The following is a 14,453-nucleotide window of genomic DNA, read 5'->3' on the forward strand; positions in this document are numbered from 1 at the left end:
CTAGCTATGTGACTTAGAATCGGAGATAAATGAATTCAGCGCGGGCAAAGTGGGTACATAAATTTAGCCGAAAGCAGAGACTAATATCAACAATCCCAATAAATTGTGTGGCTGTTGAAATGTACTAAATGTTTCAGCTGTTTGTTCCTCATTACTTGGAATTCGCATGGAATTTAGTTCCATGGATGCTGTTGCTGCAATAATTGGACTCACTTGCATTTTCGCTGAAATGTTTATTTAAAACATTTTTATTTTTTGCGTTGAAAAGTCGACAACACACAAATTGATGGATTATTTCAATAAAAGGCTTTAAGGCTTAATGGTGTATACAATAGGGCGTATCGAATTTTGAGAATTTTAAGGGTCGCGATAGCCTGTGTGCGGAAAACGTAGATCATTGAAAACTAAGTCCAGGCATATGGTTGATGGATCCGAAGGTGCCCGGGAAGAAGTCCCACCGGACGACTTTAACTTTCAAATGGTCATAACTCGGAAAGTTAAGAGTATTTCTGAAAACAATGTTCTAGCAGGATGTAGAGCGTTAAAAACTCTACAAAACTGCCAAAGAAACCGATGGTCCAAAAGGTGTGTCTGTCGAGGTTTTCTAACATCGAAAGTTCGACATTTTCGTTTTTGACTTTTATTTCCTGAGAGACAAATTATTAAGTTTAGCTTTTGGCATGAGGTTGTAGAGGAGGTCGAGTACTACCAGTACACTAGGCATTGTCCCGGTCGGCGATCCATCCGAAACCACTTTTTCAACATTTTTGAATGGACTTTTTAAGTGTACCCACGTCGCCCACGAAGCCATTGCAGACAATGTAACCGGTTGTGCTACATCGAGATCCCAAATATTTTGTAAAAGAGTTCAGCTACTGTTATGGAATATTATGTGCACTTACTGGCCAAGGTTACCTCGACTCAGCAACACCAGCAACAAAATTCGATACGCCCTAGTATACAAGGAAGGAGTTTTCGGTCGTCGGTAGATTACATTGAATTCTGCGAAAGTGATTCATTTTCAAGCAACAAGCAACTGTCTTTTCGACAAGTGTAGAGTTTGTATATCAGAGCCGTAGGCGAGTAAATTTTTGGTTTATTGCCAACCCCATGCAAAAGTCCATTGTCGCAAAGGAATTTACGTAAAAATAAACGAAAATGTTCCTTTATGTAATGGATCATTTCCGCATGGGGTAGGCAATAAAATAAATAAGCCTGGAAATGTCCAAGATTTCAGATGTTGTCATTAGGGGTACTGACATCAGGTTTTTCTACAGAACAGCGTAGACGCAAGAGAATTGATACCCCTTTGATTCTTGTCATTTGAGCACGGCTAAAGGATAGGAGAGGAGAATTCAAAATTTGGGTATTGTATTGGGTAGGGAAATCACGTGCAGGAAGACGATTTCACAGTCTAATTGCAGTTGTGAAAACGATTCGCCTATACTTCACCGTGCCACAGAATCTAGAAGACACAACATAGGCGCTTAAGCCCACTTGGGATGGAATCATAAGGAGCAATGAATCCTTTGCAAATTGGTGGTCTACATTTAGGCGGAAAAAATATTCGTTTTTCGATGATTTCTCTGAATCGTCTGAAAGGTGAAGGCCCTGATATGATTCCACCGACCGTCTTACGTGAATGTGCCAAAAGCCTTTCAACTCCACTCAATGTCATTTTCATTTATGAGAACCCGTTGGATGATGGAATATATCAGGAAAAATTCAAGATGAGTCAAATAACAGTAATCAGCAAAAGTGGCAAAAAGACGGACGTAACAAACTACAGAGGAGCTGCCGTAAAGATCAATAGGCTGGGTAAACCCAAGTTACGGATGAATTCGAGTGCAGCACAAGTTTACTTTCAATAGAATTTTTGCAGTGGTAAAATAAGTTTCCAGCATCCATGCATCACATTCGCCATATCACCTAAGTTATTCACAGCAATCCTGGAGAGTATTTTACATTTACGTGATTAGACTGGAGTGGCAATGTATAATTCGTTGTGGCTTCGTTTGAAGGTTTTTAGTATTAAAACACCACGCTTGCTACTGCGGGTTGGTGAGTATAAAAGCTTTACTTTGCTCGCCCCCGGTAATCCCTGAGCTCTGACCCGCACATTTCTGCACGTTCCGGGACCACAGTGCCTATCAAAGTGCACTGTGCCCGACGGGGTAGTGTTACTCTTTTTGAATATTCTTTTCCATAAAGCTTTGCCCATTCTTTTGAACCTATCTGAGCAAAAGGTTATTGGCGTCTTTTAAAGGACGTCCTTTAAAAGCTTAACCTAGTAGCTAATAAAAATTCTGGGATCGTTCTCTCCTTGGGCTTCCTGATCGTGTTGTTTCGCCTCAACGTTGGTCCCTTAACCCCAATTCTTTCGGCTTCCAGCTCACGATTCATTCAGCCTTAAGATTGATCTATCTAATCCTATCTTATCTACTGCTACGTCCTCGTTAAACTTCACTCCCTCCACTCCTTTTCAAACTGGCTTGGGACAGTCTGCAGAGTGTTTTTAGGAAGTTAAACTGGAGTAAAATGGGAATAAAGATAAATGGAGAGTACCTGAGCAATCTCCGCTTCGCTGATGACATTGTACCGATAGCAGCGAATCTAGGTCAGGCTCAGCTTATGCTACAACAGTTAAGTGAAGAGGCGAGCAAAGTTGGCCTCAAGATGAACTTATCGAAAACAAAAGTCATGACCAACATCGGGGACGGTAGAGAGATCAAAATTGGTGACACTATCATTGAACGAGTCGACAGCTATGTATGTATATCTAGGACATAAACTGAAGTTAGGTCTGGACAACCAAACTGCAGAAATAAGACGTAGGATTGGTCTTGCATGGGCAGCGTTCGGAAAACTCAGACTAATTTTCAAAAGCAAAATGAATAATAGTCTGAAACGCAAAGTTTTCGACACTTGTGTCCTTCCAGTGCTCACTTATGGAGCGGTAACGTTAACTTTAACGAAAGCATCCGAAGATAAATTGAGAGTGACACAAAGAGCCATGGAACGGAGTATGCTTGGAATAACACTCAGAGACAGAATGACGAATCAATGGATTCGACAACAAACCAGGGTCGTTGATGTCATGGAAAGAATAGCATCTCTGAAATGGAGCTGGGCGGGACATATTGCAAGAAGGACAGACGAACGTTGGACCAAAAAGATCATGAACTGGCGACCATATAAAAGACGAGCTATAGGTAGACCACCAAAGAGATGGACAAACGGAATTAAGAATATTGCAGGTACAAAGTGGCAGCAAATGGCAATGGATCGTACGAAATGGAAAGAAGTTGGAGAGGCCTACATCCAGCAGTGGATAGAAACATGCTGAAAAAGAAGAAGAAAGAAGAAGACTGGAGTGAAATTCGCATCAACACCTGATTAATCTCCGTTTCACAGATGACATCAGATCTAGATCGAACGAAGATCATATTACAACAGTAGAATGAGGAGTCAAGCAAAGTCGGCCTCAAGATGAATTTGTCGAAAACGAAAATCATGACAAACCATTGACGATGACAGAGACATTCAAATTGGTGATGCTGTCATTGAACGAGTCGACAGTTAATTGTACCTAGGTCACAAATTGAAGATGAGTCTGGACAACCAAACTGCAGAAATAAAACGTAGAATTGGTCTTGCGGGGACAGTGATCGGAAACCTCAGGCTAATTTTCTAAAGCAAAATGAAAAAAAAGTCTGAAACGTAAAGTGTTCGACACGTGTGTCCTTCCGACAGCTTCCGAAAATAAATTAGGAGTGGCCCAAAGAGCCATGGAACTGAGTATGCTTGGAATTACACTCAGAGATAGAATGACAAATAAATGGATTCGACAGCAAACAAAAGTCGTTGATGTCATGGAAAGAATAGCATCTGTAAAGTAGAGCTGGGCGGGACAGATTGCAAGAAGGACAGACGAACGTTGGACCAACAAGATCATGAACTGGAGACCAACAAAAGCACGACCTAGAGGGAGAGATGGAATAATGGTATCAAGAGATTGCCGGCGCAAATTGGCAACAAGTGGCAATGCATAGTTCGAAATAGAAGAGAATTGGGGAGGCCTACGTCCAGCACTGGATAGAAAGAAGAAGAAGTGTTTAGATACGGCTACAATGCAGACCAATTGAAGCACTAGATAAAGGAGTACTCTAGTAAATGAACCATAGTTCTGCCTGATACCTGTCAGTTGTGACAAAACATTGACTAAATTGCTGTCTGAATAAGATCCTGAACATTCGACTGGTAAAAAATTGGGTGATCACGGTGCGGCTGAATGAATTTTAACTGAGCATTTCGATGCACTTTTGATATTTTTGGGTATTATTAGTCAGCTCGGAGCCCTGAACAAGGTTCCACACAAATTTTTTTATGATTTTCATCCGTACCGTTAGTGACATTGGTGCATAGCCCATCCTGTCTACAGAGAGAGTGGTGGAAAACTGGTTGTGGTTTCAATCGGTAGTGCCTGAAATTCTAATAGCAATTGTACAAAAAATCGGTAAGTGCAAGGGAGGCTGGAAGAGATACGCTAAAGTTTAAAAAATGTGATTTTCAAACAGTCATAGAGGCGTAAATACTTGATTTCCTCTACCAATGACCGAAAAATTATTTTTGGAGACCGTCTACGTAGAGGCCGACAGTGGCTTCCCTCATATTTGGGAAACGTTTCAGAGGCGGATGACGGATGAAAATCAAAAATTTTTGTGGGACCTTGTTCAGGGCTCCGAGCTGTCTAATAATATCCAAAACTATCAAAAGTGCATCGAAATGCTCAGTTGAAATTCATTCAATCGCACCGTGGGGAATCTCCACCGGCAACGTCGATGAACTTGTTATGTCAACGAAACAACTAAATTCCGCATGGAAGTCTCATTTCCGCGAAATGACACAAAAGGAAAGGAAATCTTATCGATTTATCGCTCAAATGAATTCTACCGACACCCAACCATATTTGCCAATCAACCGGGAACCGGGACATATCACCAGTTTTTCCATTCAAATGATTCAAAGAATGGATTAAGTTGATTGAAAAGTGGAGAAAATGTTTTGGATCAACGTCAAGCAAGGTCACATTCATTACTCTACCGTTTAAACACGGTCCAACACATCAAGAACAACAACAAATTTTGTTACCATATGCTACGACTAGAGGTGTGCACCGCCGATTTTACGCCGGCGCGCCGCCGATTTTTGGCTCACGCCGACAGACGCCGCCGCCGAGAAAAATCGACCAACGCCGCCGCCGCCGCCGATTCCTTTTTCGTCGCGCCGAAATATTACATATTATTCAATTTTTTACAAAAATATTCCTTTTATATGCTCCGTACAAACGACACTAGGCAATGTCTTGAAGACATAAAATTCCTCTTTCTGTTTAAAGATTTGTCGATTAGTTGTCCTTTCAAAAATTTAAGATTTCAGATAGGTTTTCAGGCCATGTCAGAAACTCTATTTGGTTATTAAACAATGAAATTTCTAGGTTCTAGTTCAAATCTGAAGCTTCAAAATAACGTGATAAAATAACAACTAGATCAATGATTTAATAATTTTATGTCATTGAACTAGATATAATCTCTACCAAACATTTTGTAAATTCCACTAAATAATTTTGAATTTTGAGTTGTACCACCATTATTTATATACCCCTCGATAAATACGTTTCGAAGGTATACACATTGGAGAAAAACACAAACGTTTTTAATGAAATTATCTGGCACTAGATATCAACCACACGGAAAATTCGTGGATTTCGATAAAGGCTGTGGAACTTATAATATAGGTGCAAGACTTATAAAAATATAGCTACTGAACGCATATTCTACTAACAGTGGTTATTTACGTGCAATATGAGTTACACAGCTATATTATGGATTACACAGCTACATTACGCATCGACAACACATGTTATAGCTAGGATTTGCATATTGTGGCTGTGTACTCTATATTATAGCTGTGTAACGCATATTTGACGTATGAAAAATATAGCTGTGGGCTGCATATCAGAAAATGTATGGCACCATGCAGTCAAGTGCTGTTGCCCAATTGACATTAATGTTAATGGATATAGAAAAATTGCACCAAAAACTGTTCTAAAATGGCTTAGTTGATTATAATGAGGTTTCATCATCAGGTTAACGCCTCTTCAATAGTCAGAATCCGTAGAAACACAGACAAATGAAAATATCAGAAAATTCACTACATTAGAAACGAATTAAGTAATTAGCCAAGTGTTGCTCCTAAAAATCAAAATCGTCACAGATAATAATTGAATTGGCGATTCTTCACACAGTTTCAATTCATTATCTTTCAGACCCTAAAACCATTCTCCAAGTGACAACTCACCAAAGTAAAAATGCAAAATATTAAAACTATAAACTTGAATTAGGCTGTGTGCCGCATAATATAGCTGCAGAATTTATATTATAGTAGCAACGCTTCGAAATAAGAACGTGTTAAAGCACAAGCAAAGTTAGCACAACAGCAGCATAGGTGACGGTCGGATTCTCGGGTTAAGCATCAATCGGCGCGGTTAGTACTTGGATGGGTGACCGCAAAATTCATGAAAGTTTAGGAAAAAAAATTTTATTTCTCGTGACGGATTTGAAATGTGGCTCACAGCTATAATATAAGTTACACAGCTATTTTGACTACAGTCTTCGCAATATGCATTCCACAGCTATATGCAAAAAAATGGGGGTGCTAAGTCCACTTATAGATCTCACACGTATATTGGGATTTTCCGTGCACTCTCACTCGAAGGAATTTTTAGAAATGTTGATACAGCGCAATAATCGATTAACACTAAAAATTGAATTGAATTTTCGTAAGACTTAGTGACATATTTCTGGCCAATCCATTCTTCAAATCGATTTTTCACCGTGGAGAATAGAGAAAAATGTAGATCTTGACGTCTAGCACATTTTTCTGTTTCTGTACAAAAATGTCCTATTATGGCCTCACAATGAAAACCCGATTTAAAGAATGTTTTGCAAGCCTTTGTGGTACAAATCTTTCGTTAGTCGGTATCGAGACTTTGACCCTTCCAGGTCTTAGGCGCCTTTTAAGAAAGTCAATTAAAAATCCTGTAAACGTTTCGAGTTTCCATTGTACGTCAAACATTAGTTAATTAACTAAAAAGTATTTCCAGTTTCCCCGACATTTTTAATGAATTGATATTAGATTAGAAAAAAACTAAAATTTAATTTTAAGAATAAATATTAAAGATTTCGGCGCGCCGAAAACGCCGCCGCCGCCGACTCTAATTTCCTTTCGGCGCACCGCCGCCGACTTCTCAACACTCGGCGCACCGCCGCCGACGTTTTCAAAGCCGGCGCACACCTCTAGCTACGACTTGAACGACTCATGAACAAATTATTTGTTTTTGTCGTTTTTGCTAAATTTCTAAGATAATCGAAGGATGGATTCGTAATCGTAATGTTTCTTACTACTTCGGCTATGTACAAATCGTCAAAAATTTCAATTTCAATTAATTACGTATTCCATTCAAGGCTATGCGGCACATTACCGTTTTGTTTATTCCATCTTTTCATCACTCGAAATATTCGTGTAATGGACGGATAACTCACATGCATCATATGCTGCAAAGACACACACACACACTCGCTCACACGCAATCGTTTATTAGATGGGAATACAATAGAAAAAACAACAAGCACTCATGTCACACACAAAAACATAAAAACCGAAATTTATGAATGATTTCTATTAGATTATGAGTCTGAATGGAGAGACTGGAAGTTTGGGTTATAATAAAGAAGACAAATGGAAAATTAAACAAACGAAAACGATTGATTGAGAATGGTGTTTATATCAATGACTTTCCCATTTAATATGCAGAGCATTGCTTCCAATAATATTCGATTTAATTAAAACAAAACCAATTTCTCGTTGGCTGGGAACTTACATTAGAATTTCTTTTCCGATGAAAATCCTCTTATATCCACTTTCGAGTTTACATTTTTTTCAATTTTCATTCCATTTTACACTCCGTGTACAGAGGTTTCTTTTTGTACTCAACAAAATTTATGTTTTGTGCACATTTCGTTTCGTTTTTTTTTTCTTCTTTTCTTCTTATATTCCACTCACACACAAGCGCAATATGCACAGTCCATTTTTTCCGTACAAATGGTATACGAAAACTTTTTTGTTTTCCATTGATTCAATTATTCAGAATAAAAAGCACAGATTTTCCGCCGACTTTCCATCACTATTCGACCGATAAACACTTTACGACCATCGTAGTGAATACACAATTTGTGTCCACGAAAATGTTTTCGATTTAAAAATATTCTGATTAGAAATCCGAGAGTGACGTAAAAAAAACAATAATGCGATCACGGCGCGCCCTAGGAGTTTTCTGACTTTATGCCAATGGTATTGTATGACATACGGTATAATTCATGGTAACAAATATACGAATGGAGAAGAGATCGAATATTGTGAGCGAGAAAAGAGAGGATTTATGAATGGGGTTTTTATGCTCGCATTTATGTACACTAGAGTGCATGAGTGAATATATCTCTCATTCATAATGGTAAGTGACAGAGTCTTCAATGGTACATAAAAGAGAAATTTTGTTGTTGTCAAGTTGGTTTTTCTTGTACATTATTGTTATTGTTTGTTACCACCGATTGTAGTGTTCTGCTATTGTGATCTTATCAGTTTATCCACGGCCTATGATAATGAAAAGTTCATCGAAATTTATAGCTACTCCTAGGAGCAATAAACATTGTCGAGTTAGGTGTCTTAAAGCTTCTGCGATAGTCATACTCGTCGAGTTTTGTGTTAATTGTCCTCAATCCCTTTATAACGAAATAGTGGAATTGAATAACGGCTTGCGGATAACAACTGCTAAAACATAAAAATTTGTATCCAAACTAGTAATTCCATTATTACAATCCCAATAAAGTGAGGCCTCATGCAGACTAATCTGATAGACAGAGGACTCCGAAATTATGTCGTTATTCGGTATATAACATTTACTAAGTAGTTTGAACAACAAGTTAAAACCAGCAAAGAGAAAATTTGCGGAGAACATTTCGATCTTCGAATGTTGCAACTTGACAAAACAAAAGTGAGCAACATTTTCACTTCGAATTTTTAGCGGTATTCAATTTCAAATTTTGAAATTCTGCAGATCAATTTCAAGATACGGTACTTTCAGACGTAAGTTTCGTTAAATGTTTCGTTCATGCATTGATTTTTATGAGATTTTTTTAACGTGGATGGAATTTCTTGACGTGGATGGTACATCACTAAATAAACACAAAACAAAACGCTGCACAATGCCCAGTACTTTGCACAAAATATCCTACACTCGGTATAGATTCTCGCAGCATTCCTAATCCCAACAAAAATCTCTTCGAGAAAAGTGTGACGCAGTCTTTGAAGTACAATTTCTAAAATGAATGATATCGCTAGAGTTGACGCTTTCAGCTTCGTTACGCAAAAATTAAATTTTACACCCAATTTTAGTTCAAACAAGCTGGCTTAGTTTTTCTCATCAACTGCCAAATAATTTTTACCAAAAAAAATTTGACTGGAAACAACCAAAATTTTACCAAAAAAATCTGCGTCAACTCTAGCGATATCATTCATTTTAGAAATTGTATTTCAAAGACTGCGTCACACTTTTCCCGAAGAGATTTTTGTTGGGATATCAGTCGTTTTAGAAGTGTAGTCAACACTATAGTCAAAGTTTATTACAGTTTATAACAGAAATTCGAAAATTTGACGAAAATCAAAAATTTGACGAAATTCAAAAATTTAACGAAAATCGAAAATTTGACAATATTCGAAAATTTGACGATATTCGAAAATTTGACGAAATTCAAAAATTTGACGAAATTTAACGAAAATCGAAAATTTGACGAAAATCGAAAATTTAACGAAATTCGAAAATTTGACGAAATTCGAAAATTTGACGAAATTTAACGAAAATCGAAAATTTGACGAAAATCGAAAATTTAACGAAATTCGAAAATTTAACGAAATTCGAAAATTTGACGAAATTTAACGAAATTCGAAAATTTGACGAAGAAAGTAATTCTTTATCTGCCACCATTCAAGAAATATCTCCAAAACCCCAATTGACCCACCCATTTCCAACTTTCGACATTTTTCACAAATGCCCCTCTGTTCTACTCGTAAAACTCTGAGACTTTGCCGAAGAAAGTAACTCTCTATCTGCCACCATTCAAGAAATACCTCTAAAAACATAATTGACCCACCCATTTCCAACTTTCGACATTTTTCACATATGCCCCTCTGTTCTACTCGTAAAACTCTGAGACTTTGCCGAAGAAACTCTATATCTTTCATAACTCAAAAAAATATTAGTCCTTTCATCCTACGCTCGAGTAGCTCAAAATTTGGTCACTCTAATCACTCTAGCTCAAACGAATCTGCCCCGATTTTTTTAATTATTTTTTTGTTCGAATCATGTTACGAATACCTTCCATTTGATGGGTCGCACGCCTCTGTAGGTTTCAATACAGCTAAGCTACAGCCGAGAACGCGTTCCCGACCCTCGAAAACCACACTCAGAAACCACTTCGAGGCCAATAAAACAAAATTCTGGTTTTTCCTGGGGTAATGGCGTATCACATTTTCATTTTTATGCCCACCCTGAGGTTCCTGCAAAATTTCATGGAGATTGGCTGACTAGTTTCCGAGATCGTCCGTCGATAGAGAGTTGAAAGATTTTGATTGTTTGGGAAAAGCCAATTTGGTGTATTTTCTATGAAAAGTGCCAATTTCAAAACGATGTATCTCCGGTAATTTTAAAGCTACATAGTCGAGTGATAGCTCGTTTTGCTCGTATTTGAAGCGCGAATAAGATAGAATAGGATTTGTGGTGATACAGGCCAAAGGAAAGAAACTTAAATTCTCGCCTATATATAGTTGCCGCGTCTCAAAAAATTTTCTTCGTTCTTTTTTTGGGAGTTAGACTGCGTCAAGTCCTCCGCTAACGCTCCGGACATGATACTAAGAATTTGTAATTTGAAATTTGCATGTATGAAGACCCATAAAAACTGTTAAACGAATCATGCCCGCACGTTAGTAAGCGGGCGTGACGCAAGTCCACTACCATATTTACATAGAGCATATTTACAGCAACGTTTTGACCTGTTTCCTTTGGCTCCAATGGCCCCCAAGGATATCTGGAATCTAGTAATCCATACGAGTTCAACGAGTTATCACACTTTACTGCCGCATCAAAATTGGCCGAGATATTGAACTTCGAAATATTGATGTTTGTACGAAAATAAGCAAAAAAATCTCGAATAATGGCCCAAAAATAAGAATGGAATTTTGAAAAGTTGGAAAAAATCCATCCTTTGGGAGCTGGAACTCTACAAAGTCTTCATACAAATGCCATATAAAAGCCAATTTGTATGTGTGTGTGTGTGTGTGTGTGTGTATGTCTGTGCATGATATGGATGGTCATGTGGTGAAAATTGTGTGTTGTTTAGGGATATGTTTGTTGTTGGAAGTTGTGGAGATTATTAAGTTTTACCTTCCACTAAGTTGGTTCCTACATTTTGGGATGACAACTGATTCCTCTGGCACTTCGTAACTTATATCGGATTTTTCGATGGATTTGGGCTATTTTCGACATGAGTGAGGTGTTCCAAGGTTGGTTCCTAAATTTTGGTATGACAGATGATTCCTCTGGCACTTCTTAACTTCCATCGGATTTCTCGATGGATTTGGGTATTTTCGATATAAGTGAGGTGTACCAAGGTTGGTTCCTAAATTTTGGGATGAAAGATGATTCCTCTGGCACTTCCTAACTACCATCGGATTTTTCGATGGATTTGGGCTATTTTCGATCTAATTGAGGTGTTCCAAGATTGGTTTCTAGATTTTGGGATTCAGGTTGATATAAGGTTCCATAAGGTTTTTTGGTGTTGTCGAAATCACATACTTACAAAAGCGGTGATATCAGTCAAAAAACGCTTAAAGGGTTAATGTGACGCAACTCCTTTATCTTACTTACAAAATAATTGATACCGCTGAGGGTAACGCGTTGTACGTCGTATGCAACAAAAAGAAATTTGCGTCACAAGTGGCAGATGATTCGGTTTTCTTCCGTTTAAATTCTTTCAATACATTTTTCAACCATTTTCCTAACAATAGGTTCTTCAACATATGCAACTTGTGCCGCAAATTTCTTTCTGTAAAATTTTCTTTCACAAATTTTTTGCGTCAATTTTTTGTAACTTTTATGATGACAACTGTCAAGTTACGAATCCTTAAATTCATGAGAATCAACCAATGAAACCAGAGAATTAAGAAAAAAAGATTTGTGACTCTCTGGGTCCCTATTTTCAACTATGCAGCGAGTCCTAGCCTGAATTCACAGTCATAGATTTTGCCTCCGTTTTCACTCCATTTTGCCTCAGTGTTCGTGACAGTTGACATTTGACACAATAGAACGTAATGATAAGCCTTTTGTTTGAAATATCAAGTGTTATGTACGGAAGCAAAATGGAGTAAAAACGGATGACTGTGAGGTCCCTTTTACTTGTACAGTCGTCCGACCGAAGCAATAACAATGAGGCGACAGTTCAATAAATTTATTTTTTGTCTAGTCTCTTACACAGTCGCTTCATCATTGTTCGGCGCTCCCAATTTTTCGGCCTCCAACAGTGCTTTGATACCGTCATACATTTCCTTCACCGCATCGAATTCCGTTATGCCCAATCTTCGTTTATTCGAAATTTCGTACAGTCCATCGACAGTTTCCGAATGCTCGCCTAAATTTGACGAAAAGAAATTTCATCAGAAAATTAGTCGCTTTCACAGTTCCCTTCGTTAAGTTCTTGATTACCGTGCGTCCCACGAATCTGCAAATGGTATTCGTCCGCAATTTCATTCAGGTTCCCCTTGGCTGCTAAATTCGGCAAACGGATCATAACCGACGCCCGGATCGATGATCCCAAATTGGTGGGGCAAAATGTTATCCATCCCAAACGATCGTGTCGTTTGAACTTCAAGGAATTGGAGCATTGTGTGACGGCCTCCTTCAAACGGTTGTACGTTTTCTGGATGTCACCACTCTGGTCCATGGAAATGAAACGCAAATGATCTTCCTCATTGACCCAAACCAGAAATGTGTCCGTCGCATTTTTATAGATTCCACGACCTTTCGGCCAATGATTCAGCGCACCAGCGTCTCTCAAGTGTTCGTCTCCAGATTTGAACAGTTGATGGTCTCGAATCATTTTCTCTTCGTCGGCCGGATCCATTTCCTCCAGTGGATAGAATTTACCGCTCAGATCACCACTTAACGTAGCTAGAACGTCGGTCACCTGCGTCATCAAATCGGAATAATCTTTTTCGCTCATTCCCGGATTAAGCGGGAAATTTTCCATGGACCGGGCGCATCGAATTCGTGTCGACTTAATGTACTGATGATCCGGACTCGGATCTAAATCAACGAACAGTGAATCATCACCGGCCCAACCATCGCCCGGTGGATGACTCTGATCAGCAGGAAATTTGTGATAGTCCGCGATAATCGGATCGAATATTTCGCAGAAAATGTCGTAGGCATCATGATCGGCCGCATAAATTCCCACCGATGATTTGGGCTGCATCAGTCCCGAATTGATGCAATCGTGTAGCGTTTTGCCGGTAGCAGTTTTCTTGTCTTTGAGCTTTTCGAACAAGTCGGTGGTGAGGTGAGCTTTTAACAGGGATTTACAGTCAGGGTTGTTGTGCAGCTTTTCCAGTGGACACATATCGGTTGCCATCGTTGCCATCCCCGCTTTTCCGTCCAGTTCTCTTTCGAGCGCTGCAATTCTCGCCCGGCTCTCTTCCAATTCGTTCAAAACATTTTGATATTCGGTTAAGGAGGGAGAACTGTCCACCAAATGCTGTTGGATGAATGCTACGGCACTTTCCGGTCGATCGTACTTCATTTCATACAATTTTATGATCGCTTTGGTCAACGCACTGATGACACCCGATTCTTCTAAATATTTACGGAATTCTTCCTTTCTCGCTTCCATTTCTTCTTTCTTACTTGGACACAATAGGGATTTTGGAAGGTAAAAACGAAAATTTTTGTGATTTGACGCTTGAACCAGAAAGTGAAAAATTGAAAATAGAACGCGACCTGAAGGCTACTTGATTAACGATAGCGGCGAAAATTGTTGTTTGAATAAGGCAGACAACTGGGGTCTTTATGCGATGGTTTCAGAACCTACGCGGTTAAACGTTCTTTTTCAAGGCATATACAGAACCTATGCAACAAGTTGACCAGAGACCGTACGCTACAACTGTTCTACAGGCTAAAGTTCTGTGCTCACCAAAATTGAGAACTTCTAGGGGGTTTGTTGCGAAGTATTTTATTATGGATTTGGCAGTGGGGTGATCCATAAGCGGTGAAGATTCTAGAGTCCTTG

The 14,453-nt window shown here is 38.8% G+C and overlaps 2 protein-coding genes across 2 annotated transcripts in view; both read right to left on the reverse strand.

Moving 5' to 3' along the window:
* The window catches only part of LOC119075865 (titin-like), a 170,044-nt gene extending 161,633 nt beyond the window's left edge, over positions 1 to 8,411 (reverse strand). Inside the window, exon 1 of the mRNA XM_037182423.1 lies at positions 7,943 to 8,411. The gene's annotated coding sequence lies outside the window, so the exon portion shown is untranslated. The remainder of the gene's footprint in view (positions 1 to 7,942) is intronic.
* A 4,194-nt stretch (positions 8,412 to 12,605) lies between these two features.
* LOC119075885 (arginine kinase-like) lies at positions 12,606 to 14,189 on the reverse strand. The gene is made up of 2 exons (XM_037182454.1): positions 12,875 to 14,189; positions 12,606 to 12,800 (listed from the first exon to the last, which is right to left on the reverse strand). The coding sequence occupies exons 1-2, from the start codon at positions 14,055 to 14,057 to the stop codon at positions 12,640 to 12,642; spliced, it is 1,344 nt and encodes a 447-aa protein (XP_037038349.1). The 5' UTR covers positions 14,058 to 14,189; the 3' UTR covers positions 12,606 to 12,639.
* Positions 14,190 to 14,453: the final 264 nt, after the last annotated feature.

Source organism: Bradysia coprophila, unplaced genomic scaffold, assembly GCF_014529535.1.
Source record: "Bradysia coprophila strain Holo2 unplaced genomic scaffold, BU_Bcop_v1 contig_232, whole genome shotgun sequence".
NCBI classification, from domain to species: domain Eukaryota; kingdom Metazoa; phylum Arthropoda; class Insecta; order Diptera; family Sciaridae; genus Bradysia; species Bradysia coprophila.